The sequence below is a fragment of the Pleurodeles waltl genome, chromosome 5 (assembly GCF_031143425.1).
Source record: "Pleurodeles waltl isolate 20211129_DDA chromosome 5, aPleWal1.hap1.20221129, whole genome shotgun sequence".
In the NCBI taxonomy this organism is placed as follows: domain Eukaryota; kingdom Metazoa; phylum Chordata; class Amphibia; order Caudata; family Salamandridae; genus Pleurodeles; species Pleurodeles waltl.
The window spans coordinates 1855259136-1855272692 of NC_090444.1; the positions used below are offsets into that span (position 1 = coordinate 1855259136).

Genomic DNA, 13557 nt, shown 5'->3' on the forward strand with positions numbered 1-13557 from the left:
CCTGCGCACAGCCCCTCACCTGAGAGGGCTCCACCTCTACCGAGCACCTGAGCAGAGAGTGAAGCAGGTGCACCCAGCACCACAGAAGTGAGTGAGACAGGTGCACCCAACACCTGAGCAGAGAGTGAGACAGGTGCAGCCAACACCTGAGCAGAGAGTGAGACAGGTGCACCCAGCACCTGAGCAGAGAGTGAGACAGGTGCACCCAGCACCTGAGCAGAGAGTGAGACAGGTGCACCCAGCACCTGAGCAGAGAGTGAGACAGGTGCACCCTGGGCCCTGCGCACAGCCCCTCACCTGACACGGCTCCACGTCTACCCAGCACCTGAGCAGAGAGTGAGACAGGTGCACCCTGGGCTCTGTTCACAGCCCCTCACCTGAGAGGACTTACCCAGCACCTGAGCAGAGAGTGAGACTGGTGCACCCAGCACCACAGGAGAGAGTGAGACAGGTGCACCCAGCACTATAGGAGTGAGTGAGACAGGTGCACCCAGCACCACAGGAGAGAGTGCGACAGGTGCACCCAGCACCACAGGAGAGAGTGCGACAGGTGCACCCTGGGCTCTGTTCACAGCCCCTCACCTGAGAGGACTTACCCAGCACCTGAGCAGAGAGTGAGACTGGTGCACCCTGGGCTCTGTGCACAGCCCCTCACCTGACACGGCTCCACCTCTACCCAGCACCTGAGCAGAGAGTGAGACAGGTGCACCCAGCACCACAGAAGTGAGTGAGACAGGTGCACCCAGCACCACAGGAGAGAGTGAGACAGGTGCACCCAGCACCACAGGAGAGAGTGAGACAGGTGCACCCAGCACCACAGGAGAGAGTGAGACAGGTGCACCCAGCACCACAGGAGAGAGTGAGACAGGTGCACCCAGCACCACAGGAGAGAGTGAGACATGTGCACCCAGCACCACAGGAGAGAGTGAGACAGGTGCACCCAGCACCACAGGAGAGAGTGAGACAGGTGCACCCAGCACCACAGGAGAGAGTGAGACAGGTGCACCCTGGGCTCTGTTCACATCCCCTCACCTGACACGGCTCCACCTCTACCCAACACCTGAGCAGAGAGTGAGACAGTGCACCCAGCACCTGAGCAGCGAGTGAGACAGGTGCACCCAGCACCACAGGAGAGAGTGAGACAGGTGCACCCAGCACCACAGGAGAGAGTGAGACAGGTGCACCCTGGGCTCTGTTCACAGGGGAGGTGATGCATTGTTTGCAGCACAAAGCATTAGTTCCTTGCTGTGGTGCAGTGTCGATGAAAGAACTAGCACCCAGGGACGATGCGCTGATATGTTGAAAGTCAAGCCGTGATTCGTTGATCTCACAGCAATGAAGCAGGCGCTGTATCAGAGTCAAGGAGAAGCGTCACGGAATTCGGTGATGCAGTGCTCGAAACTCAAGCAGTGGTGGTTCTTCCGACCCACTGTGACAAAGCTGGCACCTGTGTTGAAAACCATGGTAGTTGCGTCAGCAGGGACCATATTCCAGTGCGGGCAGCAGCGATGCATCAAATTCTTACAGCGATGTGTCGGTTTGGAATGATGTAGTAAGTCAATGCATATTTTTTCTTCTTGTAGCATCAAAAACCTCCTTCAAGGGCCAAGACTGGATTTGTCACCACATGGCAGGACAGGGCTCTCAGCAGAGGAACACAGGTGCTGACAGATGAAGTCTTTGATGTCCCTCAGTCTCCTTAATAGGAGGAAGCTCAACTCAAATCCTTGGAAAGCAGCATGCCAGCAAAACAAAGCAACAGGCAGAGTGGCAGTCCTTCCTACAGTATCCAGCTATTCTTCCTGGCATAATGTCCTAAGTCCAGTAGTGTTCTATCTCTGTGGTGTCAGAGGTCCAATACTCATACCCATTCCTGTCTTTGATATAGGCAAACCTCAAAGAAAAGTCTTTGTAGTGCACAAGACCCTGCCTTTCCTGCTCTGGCCCCAGACGAACCCCAGGGGGTTGGTGACTGTTTTGTGTACAGACATAGCCCTATTCAGGTGCAAGTGTCATCTCCTCCCACTAATCTAGCTCAGGAAGACCCACCAGGATATGCAGGGCACACCTCAGCTCCCTTAGTGTGACTGTCAAGAGGGAATTCACAAACAGCCCAACTGTCACCCTGACTCGGACATGTATTTCACAGACAGAGGCAATGAATGGTTAAGCAAGAAAATGCCCACTTTCTAAAAGTGACATTTTCAAACTGACAATTAAAAAACATAACTTCACCAAAAGATGTATTTTTAAGTGGCGAGTTCAGAGACCCCAAAATCCAAACCGTTATCTGCTCTGAATGGGAAATTACACTTCAGATATTTTAAGACAATCCCCACGTTACGCTATGGGAGAGATGGTCCTTGCAATAGCGAAAAACAAATTTAGCAGTATTTCACTATCAGGACAAGTAAAACATACCCGTACATGTCCTACCTTTTAAATACACTGCACCCTGCCCATGGGGCTGCCTTGTGCATACTTTAGGGGTAACTTATATGTAGTAAAAGGGAAGGTTTGGACCTTGCAAGTGGGTGCACTTGCCAAGTGGAAATAGCAGTTTGAACTGCACACACAGGCACTGCAATGGCAGGCCTGAGTGATGTTTGCAGTATTACTCATGTGGGTGGCACAATCAGTGTGCAGGACCACCAGTAGCATTTGTTTTACATGCCTTGGGCACACCTGGACACTATACTCAGAACCTACTAGTAAATCAAATATGCCAACCATGGAGAAACCAATCACCAACACATTTTGGAAAGAGCATATGCACTTTAGCACTAGTTAGCAGTGGTAAAGAGCCTAGAGTCCTAAAGCCAACAAAAACAGGTCAGACACAATAGGAGGAAGAAGGAAAACAGTTTGGGGATAACCCAGAAAAAAGGACAGGTCCAGCAGACAGGTACACCCTGGGCTCTGTTCACAGCCCCTCACCTGAGAGGGCTTACCCAGCACCACAGGAGAGAGAGACAGGAGCACCCAGCACCACAGGAGAGAGAGACAGATGCACCCAGCACCAGAGGAGAGAGTGAGACAGGTGCACCCAGCTCCACAGGACAGAGTGAGACAGGTACACCCAGCACCACAGGAGAGAGTGAGACAGGTACACCCAGCACCAGAGGAGAGAGTGAGACAGGTACACCCAGCACCACAGGAGAGAGTGAGACTGGCGCACCTTGGGCTCTGTTCACAGCCCCTCACCTGACACGGCTCCACCTCTACCCAGCACCTCAATAGAGAGGGCACAACCTCCTCCCAGCACCTGAGCAGAGATTGAGACAGGAGCAAGCTGGGCTCTGTTCACAGCCCCTCACCTGAGAGGGCAGTGCCTCCACCCAGCACCTGAGCAGAGAGTGAGACAGGTGCGCCCTGGATCTGTTCACAGCCCCTAACCTGAGAGGGCTCCACCTCTATCCAGCACGGGAGGAGAGAATGAGACCGGTGTACCCCGAGCTCAGTTCACCGCCCCTCCCCTGAGAATGCATGACCTCCTTCCAGCACCTGAGCAGAGATTAAGACACGTACACGATGGGCTCTGTTCACAGCTCCTCACCTGAGAGGGCACCGCCTCCACCCGGCACCAGAAGAGAGAGTGTGAGACAGATGCACCTTTGCTCTGTTCGCAGCCCGTGACATGAGAGGGCACTGCCTCCACCCAACATCTGAACTGAGAGTGAGACAGGTGCACCCTGGACTCTGTTCATATCCACTCACCAGAGAGGGCTCTGACTCCATCCAGCACCTGAGGCAAGTGAGACAGTTGCACACTAGGCTCTGTTCACAGTCTCTCATCTGATAGTGTACCAGCTGCACCCAGCACCAGAGAAGAGAGTGCAAGAGGTGCTGCCTGGGCTCAGTCCACACTATCTCACCTGAGAGAGCATCAGATGCACTCAGCACCCTTACGGAGGGTGATGTAGGTGCACCCTGGGTTCTGTCACAACCTGTCACCTGGGAGCGCATAAGCCTGAGGAGAGGGAACTAGAGGAACACCCGAGCACAGCTCCGAGCCAGTCACCTGTGTGCGCATCAGCAGGAGAGGGTAAGAGGTACACCCGGGGCACAGCTCCCAGCCAGTCACCTGTGTGCACATCAGCAGGAGAGGGTAAGAGTGTGAGAAAGTAGCCTCTTTCTAGCCTTGTTACCCCCACTTTTGGCCTGTTTGTGAGTATATGTCAGGGTGTTTTCACTGTCTCACTGGGATCCTGCTAGCCAGGGCCCAGTGCTCATAGTGAAAACCCTATGTTGTAAGTGTGGTTGTTATGTGTCACTGGGATCCTGCTAGCCAGGACCCCAGTTCTCATAAGTTTGTGGCCTATATGTAGGTGTTCCCTGTGTGATGCCTAACTGTCTCACTGAGGCTCTGCTATCCACAACCTCAGTGGTTATGCTCTCTCTGCTTTCCAAATTGTCACTAACAGGCTAGTGACCAATTTCAACAATTCACATTGGCATACTGGAACACCCTTATAATTCCCTAGTATATGGTACTGAGGTACTCAGGGTAATGGGGTTCCAGGAGATCCCTATGGGCTGCAGCATTTCTTTTGCCACCCATAGGGAGATCCCCTATGGGCTGCAGCATTTCTTTTGCCACCCATAGGGAAATCTGACAATTCTTACACAGGCCTGCCAGTTCAGCCTGAGTGAAATAACGTCCACGTTATTTCACAGCCATTTACCACTGCACTTAAGTAACTTATTAGTCACCTATATGTCTAACCTTCACCTGGTGAAGGTTGGGTGCAAAGTTACTTAGTGTGTGGGCACCCTGGCACTAGCCAAGGTGCCCCCACATCGTTCAGGGCAAATTCCCCAGACTTTGTGAGTGCGGGGACACCATTACACGGGTGCACTATACATAGGTCACTACCTATGTAGAGCGTCACAATGGTAACTCAGAACATGGCCATGTAACATGTCTAAGATCATGGAATTGTCACCCCAATGCCATTCTGGTATTGGGGAGACAATTCCATGATCCCCCGGGTCTCTAGCACAGAACCTGGGTACTGCCAAACTGCCTTTCCGGGGTCTCCACTGCAGCTGCTGCCAACCCCCCAGACAGGTTTCTGCCCTCCTGGGGTCCAGGCAGCCCTGGCCCAGTAAGGTAGAACAAAGGATTTCCTCAGAGAGGGTGTGACACCCTCTCCCTTTGGAAATAGGTGTGATGGCTGGGGAGGAGTAGCCTCTGGAAATGCTTTGATGGGCACAGATGCTGCCCATCTCTGCATAAGCCAGTCTACACCGGTTTAGGGATCCCCCAGCCCTGCTCTGGTGCGAAACTGGACAAAGGAAAAGGAAAAGGGAGTGACCACTCCCCTGACCTGCACCGCCAAGGGAAGGTGTCCAGAGCTCCTCCAGTGTGCCCCAGACCTCTGCCATCTTGGAAACAAAGGTGTTGATGGCACACTGGACTGCTCTGAGTGGCCAGTGCCAGCAGGTGACGTCAGAGACTCCTTCTGATAGGCTCTTACCTCTCTTAGTAGCCAATCCTCCTTCCTAGATAGCCAAACCTCCTTTGCTGGCTATTTAGGGTCTCTGCTTTGGGGAATTCTTTGGATACCGAATGCAAGAGCTCACCAGAGTTCCTCTGCATCTCCCTCTTAACCTTTTGCCAAAGGATCGACCGCTGACTGCTCAGGACGCCTGCAAAACCGCAACAAAGTAGCAAAGACGACTACTGCAACCTTGTATCGCTTCATCCTGCCGCCTTTCTCGCCTGTTTCCTGGTGGTGCATGCTCTGGGGGTAGCCTGCCTCCTCCTTGCACCAGGAGCTCTGAAGAAATCTCCCGTGGTTGACGGAATCTTCCCCCTGCAACCGCAGGCAACAAAAAACTGCATCACTGGTCCTCTGGGTCCCCTCTTAGCACGACGAGCATGGTCCCTGGAACTCAGCAACTCTGTCCAAGTGACTCCCACAGTCCAGTGACTCTTCAGTCCAAGTTTGGTGGAGGTAAGTCATTGCCTCCCCACGCTAGACTGCATTGCTAGGTACCGCATGATTTGCAGCTGTTCCGGCTCCTGTGCACTCTTCCAGGATTTCCTTCGTGCACAGCCAAGCCTGGGTCCCCGACACTCTAACCTGCAGTGCACAACCTTCTGAGTTGTCCTCCGGCGTCGTGGGACTCCCTTTTCTGACTTCGGGTGGACTCCGGTTCACTCCTCTTCTAAGTGCCTGATCCGGTACTTCTGCGGGTGCTGCCTGCTTCTGTGAGGGCTCCCTGACTTGCTGGGCGCCCCCTCTGTCTCCTCATCCAAGTGGCGACATCCTGGTCCCTCCTGGGCCGCAGCAGCATCCAAAAACCCTAAACGCGACTCTTGCAGCTAGCAAGGCTTGTTTGCATTCTTTCTGCGTGGGAACACCTCTGCAGGCTTCTTCACAACGTGGGACATCCATCCTCCAAAGGGGAAGTTCCTTGTCCTCTTCGTTCTTGCAAAACACTAAGCTTCTCCCATCTGGTGGCAGCTTCCTTGCACCCTCAGCTGGCATTTCCTGGGCTCCTGCCCACTCTCGACACTGTCACGACTCTTGGACTTGGTCCCCTTGTCTTACAGGTACTCAGGTCCGGAAATCCACTGTTGTTGCATTGCTGGTGTTCGTTTTCCTTGCAGAATCCCCCTATCACGACTTCTGTGCTCTCTGGGATTGTAGGTGCACTTTACACCTACCTTACGGGGTCTTGGGGTGGGCTATTTTTCTAACCCTCACTGTTTTCTTACAGTCCCAGCGACCCCCTACAAGCTCGCATAGGCTTGGGGTCCATTTGTGGTTCGCATTCCACTTTTGGAGTATATGGTTTGTGTTGCCCCTATACCTATGTGCTCCTATTGCAATCTATTCTAACTTTACACTGCTTGCATTACTTCCTTTTACTATTACTGCATAATTTTGGTATTGTGTACATATATCTTGTGTATATTTCTCATCCTCATACTGAGGGTACTCACTGAGATACTTTTGGCATATTGTCATAAAAATAAAGTAGCTTTATTTTTAGTATATCTGTGTATTGTGTTTTCTTATGATATTGTGCATATAACACCAGTGGTGTAGTAGGAGCTTTGCATGTCTCCTAGTTCAGCCTAAGCTGCTCTGCTATAGCTACCTTCTATCAGCCTAAGCTGCTAGTAACACCTCTTCTACACTAATAAGGGATAACTGGACCTGCCACAAGGTGTAAGTACCTCTGGTACCCACTACAAGCCAGGCCAGCCTCCTACAAAGAGGTACACCCGGGGCACAGCTCACAGCCCGTCACCTGAGAGCGCATCAGCAGGACAGGGTAAGTGAAGTACTCCAGGGGCAGAGCTCACAGCCCGTCACCTGAGAGCGCATCAGCAGGAGAAGGTAAGAGGTACACCCGGGGCACAGCTCACAGCCCGTCACCTGAGGGCACATCAGCAGGTAGAGGGTAAGAGAGGTTCACCTGAGGAAGAGCTCACAGCCAGTCACCTCAGAGTCCACTAGTTCCACAAACAATTTGGGCAGAATGCAAGACAGGCACCGCCTGGGCGATGTTTACATCTGTGGCTTCAACTGAGGTGCCCATTGGACAAGGGCTCTTTTTATCCTTTGGACCTTTCTTAAGACTGGAATAGCCCCAGAGGAGATTCCTAAAAGAAGGGGGTATGCTGCTCTGTTGTGGACCGGGTTACCATTGTTCCCATAGAAAAATACTAGTCGTTTGTTCACGTTTTAAGAGTCTTAAAGACACGAATATGGTAAACCTTACATAAAATCAGCGGTTTACATTTTTAGCATGGATTTTCAGTCTTTGTTTACTTTAAATATCATTCAGAGACCATTAAGGCAGCTGTAGAGCACATTTCAAAGTGTTACCTTTTTACATTTACTGCTTTAAAGATGCACCGAGAAGGCGAAGAAATAACCGATTGAGACCGACTGGGACAACAAAATACTGGTCATGCATATAAAATGCCAGTCAGGTGGGAATCCTAGTTGTGTAGTCCTCACCTGTTGTGCAAGGCTTCACAAGGTTGTCCCCATAAGCTATGCAAGGCTTGAGAAAAAATATATTTAAAAAAAATCTGTGTGTCATGACAGGAGAAGGGGACTAGAACTGCAGAGTTTGGGTGTGTTGGGGGGGGGCACAGGTGGAGTAGAAGTCAACTCAGGGGGAAGAGAAATGGGAAGCAATGGACGAGAGAAAACAGTGGAAGACATGGAGGAGGGAGCAACATGGAACATGCCAGGAGGGGAGAGCAGCACATGAAAGTTAGAAAACACATGCACTCTCATGGAGTGCTAAAAAAAATAGTTCCCTGAATGTAAGCAGTAGAAGGACACAAATTATCCAATTAAAAGAATGGTTAAGAAGGTATGTAATAGGGGAGGGATAAGAAGAGGAAAGGAAAACCTTGGAATAGGAAGTAAACAAATGAAACTGACAAGGATGCCAACCAATGAGAAGCACAGGACTCATCCAAAGCCCACTATAAGTGCTGGTCAAGTACACAAAAGGTCTTTGACAATAATCTAAAGCGGTCTGTAGGCAAGATCTAAAATTAAAGAACCAACTCTTGTTTTCATCCGACCACCCCTTCCAGTAGCCAGAGGTGGACCACACCACTACTCTCTCAAAAAAGAACAGCGGAGATCCCACTCCACCCTTCTGAAGGAGCTGGCTAACTCTTTGTAAAAGAGTGCTGTTATGTTTTGTTAACGTCACTTGCTATAGAGCTACAACTCACACCCAAAGGAGTATCTCGTCACTTCACTAGGCCCTGGATCAGCAGTTCTTCTTAAAAAAGCCATGTTCAGGATTTTTTTTACTTTTTTTAAAAATTTGGTGTAAACTGTACAAAAACAAGTATGATATGGGAGATTGTTCGAAACAGAGTGAGATCGGAAAAGGACCTACCACAGTATCAAACAGGACTGACACGGAGGGCATTAAGTAAGGCCTTGTGCTTGGATCTAAAATCCCTAACCGGACAGACGTAGCTAAGCTTCTTCTGCCCTTTCCCGCTAGTGCCTTGTGAATGAGGCAGCAGAGCTTAAAGACTGATCTCTTCCTGACCAGCAACCAATGTAAGGGTTTTACCAACCCGAAGTCAGATTGTTCACCAGTCGCACAGCAGTACTCTGTACTACTTGCATTTTGAACATCAGAGTCTCATTGGCTGATACTAATAAAGTGTTTCTGTAGTCCAGCCTGCTCATAATTAATGCTTGTAACTCGGGTTTACCTGGGAGAGGGAGGAAGAAATAGGAACACCTTCCTCAGCAAGCGCATAGTGGCAAAACATGTGCCAAAGATGGAAGAGACATGATCTTTCATCCACAGAGATTGATCAAGTTTACTACCAAGATTTTTTTACTGGCTGCCGGGGAAACTGGGCAGTGCCTAGTTCGAGGGGCCACCACTCTGGAGTCCAAAGCTGTGGGGCTTTATCAAACAACAGAACCTTGTTTTTATCGCTGTTCAGTTAAAAGCAATTGTCTGTCATCCAGGCGGCCACCTTTCTCAAACAATCGGAGAAGTGAGCTTTCACCGCATTAAGATCACGTACAGATGAGGTGTCATCTGCGTATGATAATATCTCAACGCTGTATGCTTTGACAATCCCAGCCGTGGTGAGGGGGCACATAGATGTTGAATAAGGTGGGGCTTAGAGAGGAGCGCTGAGCGGACTCCTGGTTGATCAGCACTGTACCTGACTTGAAAGAGCCTAATGAGATAGTTTGTGTCCGGTTTCCCAAAAAATCTAAAAACCATTGTAGAGTTTTCCCAAAGATGCCTATTGCATGCAACCTGAGAATCAGCATGGGACAGTGTCAAGTGCCAGTGGTAGGTGCCAGAACGCCTGCCCGCAAGCTAGCTGAGGCAGTCAATCTGATGCTCTGTGAATATTTAGTAATAAGCGATAAACAAGATATTCCCTTTTCAGATACATTCCTTGTGTACTGCTTTGCATTGATGGACCCCACCCGGTAGAGGCTGCATTGGCTCAGTGCAACAGCCCTCTCGAGTCAAGGAGCTACATAGTCAATGAAGTGCAATCGAACAAGAAGACTGCAGAAGTTCTGCAATAGAGAACCAGGTATCAAGTTTGTAAGAACTACAATATGGCTGGGCAGAGAGAGACAACTCCTTGGAATGAGGCACTGAGGTAACCTTCAGAATAAGATTTCAAATGTATTGGAGATGCATGCAGCAGTCAGTCAGCTTCAGGGGAAGTAGTGACCCCCTACAGGTACCCCCTGATTAGCAAGTGTCTGTGGGGGAGTGCAGGTATGTCCTTCAGGGTCTCAGACTCTGTGTAAGTGAACCACAACCGGCCTGCTGGCGGTGCTCAGAAGAGGCAGATCCTCACACCGGTCACCTGTATACACTGGTAACTGGCCAACCCCAGCCCTCAGTCATAGCTTTACACTGGCAACTGACGCTGAGCTTTCACTCATTTTTAGCCAGCCGCCCCCTGCCCCCATTCTAGCCCCCCCCAATCATGTATAGCTGTATAGATAAATAAGTGACCTCCAGGCCCCAGCTACAGCACATGTAAACATTGACAGGTGGCCCTGTCTCCCGGCCATCCATCATATGTAGACCCCAGTAACTGACCACGAGCCCCCAGTCATGTCACATGTAAACACTGACAGCTGGCCCTGTGTCCCCGCCCGCAGTCACATGTAGACACAGACAGCTGGCCCTCAGTCACACAATGGGCCGCCAGCCGCCATTATGTGCCCCAGCATACACCAACACTTCATACTCACTCCCTCATCAGTTTACAGACCTGGAAAGGTGATCCCCACTGTTACTCAATCTGCCAATATGCAACATTGTGAAACTGGCCCCCTCACTGTCCTCCAGGGCTACGCAGATACCATCTCTGCAGATTGGGTGGGTGCAAACTCTACGAAAATACATAAGCAGGTGCCCCCCAGACCCAGGCTCACCCGTCTCCATGTAGTTCCTCCGCTTGAAGTACTGGATCAGGAGGAAGCCTGGCACCAGGATGGTCATGTATCCGGCCACGTTGAGGAAGAAGCGGAAGAGCCAGAAGTCCCCCCAGGGGTCCAGCGCCACAGGAGGTGGGTTCTCATCAGCAGAAGTGATGGCGAGCAGCACCATGACCACGACGAGGCGGAGGCTGTGGGGAGAAAGAGGAGAAGTGGTAAGTCACAAGATGGCGCCCAGTGATGGTCGTCTTTCCACAAGACACTGAAGCAAGACTAGCCAATCCGAAGGCAGCGTCTGTACCAGGGTACATCATTTACTGCAAACTTGTGGAACATCACCAAAGCAAACCAAAGTCCCTGATTACAGGCTGAAGGAGCAGTCCTTCAAAAGTTAAGATAATGGTGTCCGCACAGCTACAGAGAGTGGCTGAAAGGAAAAAACAATATTCAGGGCATGCAGGTGGTCACAGGAAGATACACCCAATGCAGACAGTGCACGCGTGCTGAGTAAACAGGTAGGAGTCAGGCTGGAAACTAAAATCCTAAAATATAGAAAACAGAGCAGCAAAGAAGCCCCCTCAGACCACGCTCAAGTGCAACAACTGGGAGACGGGGAGTAAACTGCAGCTGCCTGGCAGAATACACTGGGAAATAGGCTAATCCTATTTTTGGTTTGAAAAAGCAGGGGGACGTTCATTCTAAAGAACTGGTTAGTAGGTCTGAGTGTGGGTGCTCCTGCAAACAAGTCGTTTAAAATAAAAAGAGACCAGACATAGGATTATATGTCATGTAACAACACAAAGCACTTCACTGGCTACTGTCCACAGAATAAATTCAAACTTCTCTATATGACGCACAGGAGGATTTACTTCCAACTGCGACCCTGAGCTCTGGCAAGTCACACATGGCAGGACAAGCTACGTACAAATGCAAGGAGGCGGCCAGCGGTCTGGGTCCCGGGCGCTCCATTCTGGCACGCCCTCTGCCCTATTCTCAAGATCCTTTCTAATTTGGTGATGTGCAAGAAAAAAGTGGTGGCCTGCCTAATCAGGGAGCTGTTATCTCGCTCCATGCGTCACATGGGACTACCACCACGGTAAAGCAATAGCGCCTTGAAGAGTCCATCTCGACTACAGAGGCGCTCTGTGATCCGAGTAATAACAAGCATTTGCAATGCAACAGGTCTTGCGTTTGCTCGTGTTAGAGCTGATGGCGTTGTAAACTCCTAACCCGATTTTTCACTGGTAATGAAACCTATCGGCAAAAGTGCATTTATGTACGTAACCCGAAAAGTGCAATTAACTGTGTAACAGGCCGATATTATGTAAAGCGCTCGACTTCTGCAAAGCGGGATCGCGCTGGGAAAATAGAGAAAAAGTAGTCCACGAGCCGGACAGAAAACAGCGAGCCTCGCATGTTTTCTGTACTTGGTCGATGCCCTCGAGGAGGGCTAACCACCGGAAAAGGCATGACGTGTGCATGCCTTCCACTAATGAAAGCAAGCAGATTCTAACAGGCAAGCCCACGAGCCAATGACAGACACTGATGTGACGTGGACAGGGCTCCGAGCCCTTTTTAATTACTAAAGCGTGCCGCTTAGCGAAACACATGCACAAGCGCAAGCAACGCAGGCTCGACCCTAAAAAGGAGACTGTTCAACAGGGGCACTCATGCTTACCCTAACAGCACGCTGAAGGGACCGCTCCTGCAAGCCTGCTCGACCAACATACTTAAATAAGTACACACACAGTTACACCAATAGTAAACAAGCTATACTGTTGCCAATTCTGGGTATGTCCAATTTCCATCACAAGCAAAGAAGGTCACTAACTTACAAAAATGATTAACATCTTCGTCCTCCACTCCTACTCAGCCGTTCTACATTTCTGGCACCAGAACAAGGTATTTGTAATCAATACATTGGTTAAGATAGTTATAGGACATGGGTTTCTCATGCAACTCCAATTCAAAGACAGAAAAATTAAAGAGAAATCGAACACCACCACCACGCGCCCACAAATTCCATGCAAGCGCCTGGATACCTTATCGGGTGATTAGCTGCGCTTTATAACTCGTGAATGACTGATTGATTCACATTCACCCTCTAATCCACAAATTTAATAAGGGGAATCTACAGGACAAGTGAAAATGCTGTCTTGAGTAGGTGCTGCTGCCCTGAAGGTGTGGCACATTGGTTGGCGCCCCTGGACTTCCAAAAAGTCTACACTCAATTTCAAATTTTCCTGGATCACAGCTGTCATCCGAGGGTCTCTGTGGTGTCCCAGCACTACCAGTCAGTCATTCAGGCTAATTAACGACTGCCCATCATGTTTTTACAAAAGTGTTGGCGGTTGTGGTGGCTTCACTGAGATGCTCGAGAGCCCAGTATGCTCATACTTGGACGTTTGGCCGGTGAAAGTGGAATCGCTGGCACTGGTCAAGGAATATCTTTGCTGCACAATAACCCCTTTTCACAACTTGGTCTTTACCAACAATATCCAAAAGTCTTGCATCCCTCCAACACAGACTGGCCTGGACAGGTGCAATGCTAAACACATCCCACGTGAAGTCTTCTTTCTCCTCCTCAGAGGATCATGAATTTTCAGGTGATCGGTCTGAGACT

At 50.2% G+C, this 13557-nt stretch overlaps 1 protein-coding gene across 1 annotated transcript in view; it reads right to left on the reverse strand.

Annotated features, from left to right (window-relative positions):
* SLC35B2 (solute carrier family 35 member B2) overlaps positions 1-13557 on the reverse strand; it is a 125784-nt gene that overhangs the window by 38575 nt on the left and 73652 nt on the right. Inside the window, exon 2 of the mRNA XM_069236367.1 lies at positions 10932-11125. Within this exon, the coding sequence (XP_069092468.1) occupies positions 10932-11125 (194 nt within the window). The remainder of the gene's footprint in view (positions 1-10931; positions 11126-13557) is intronic.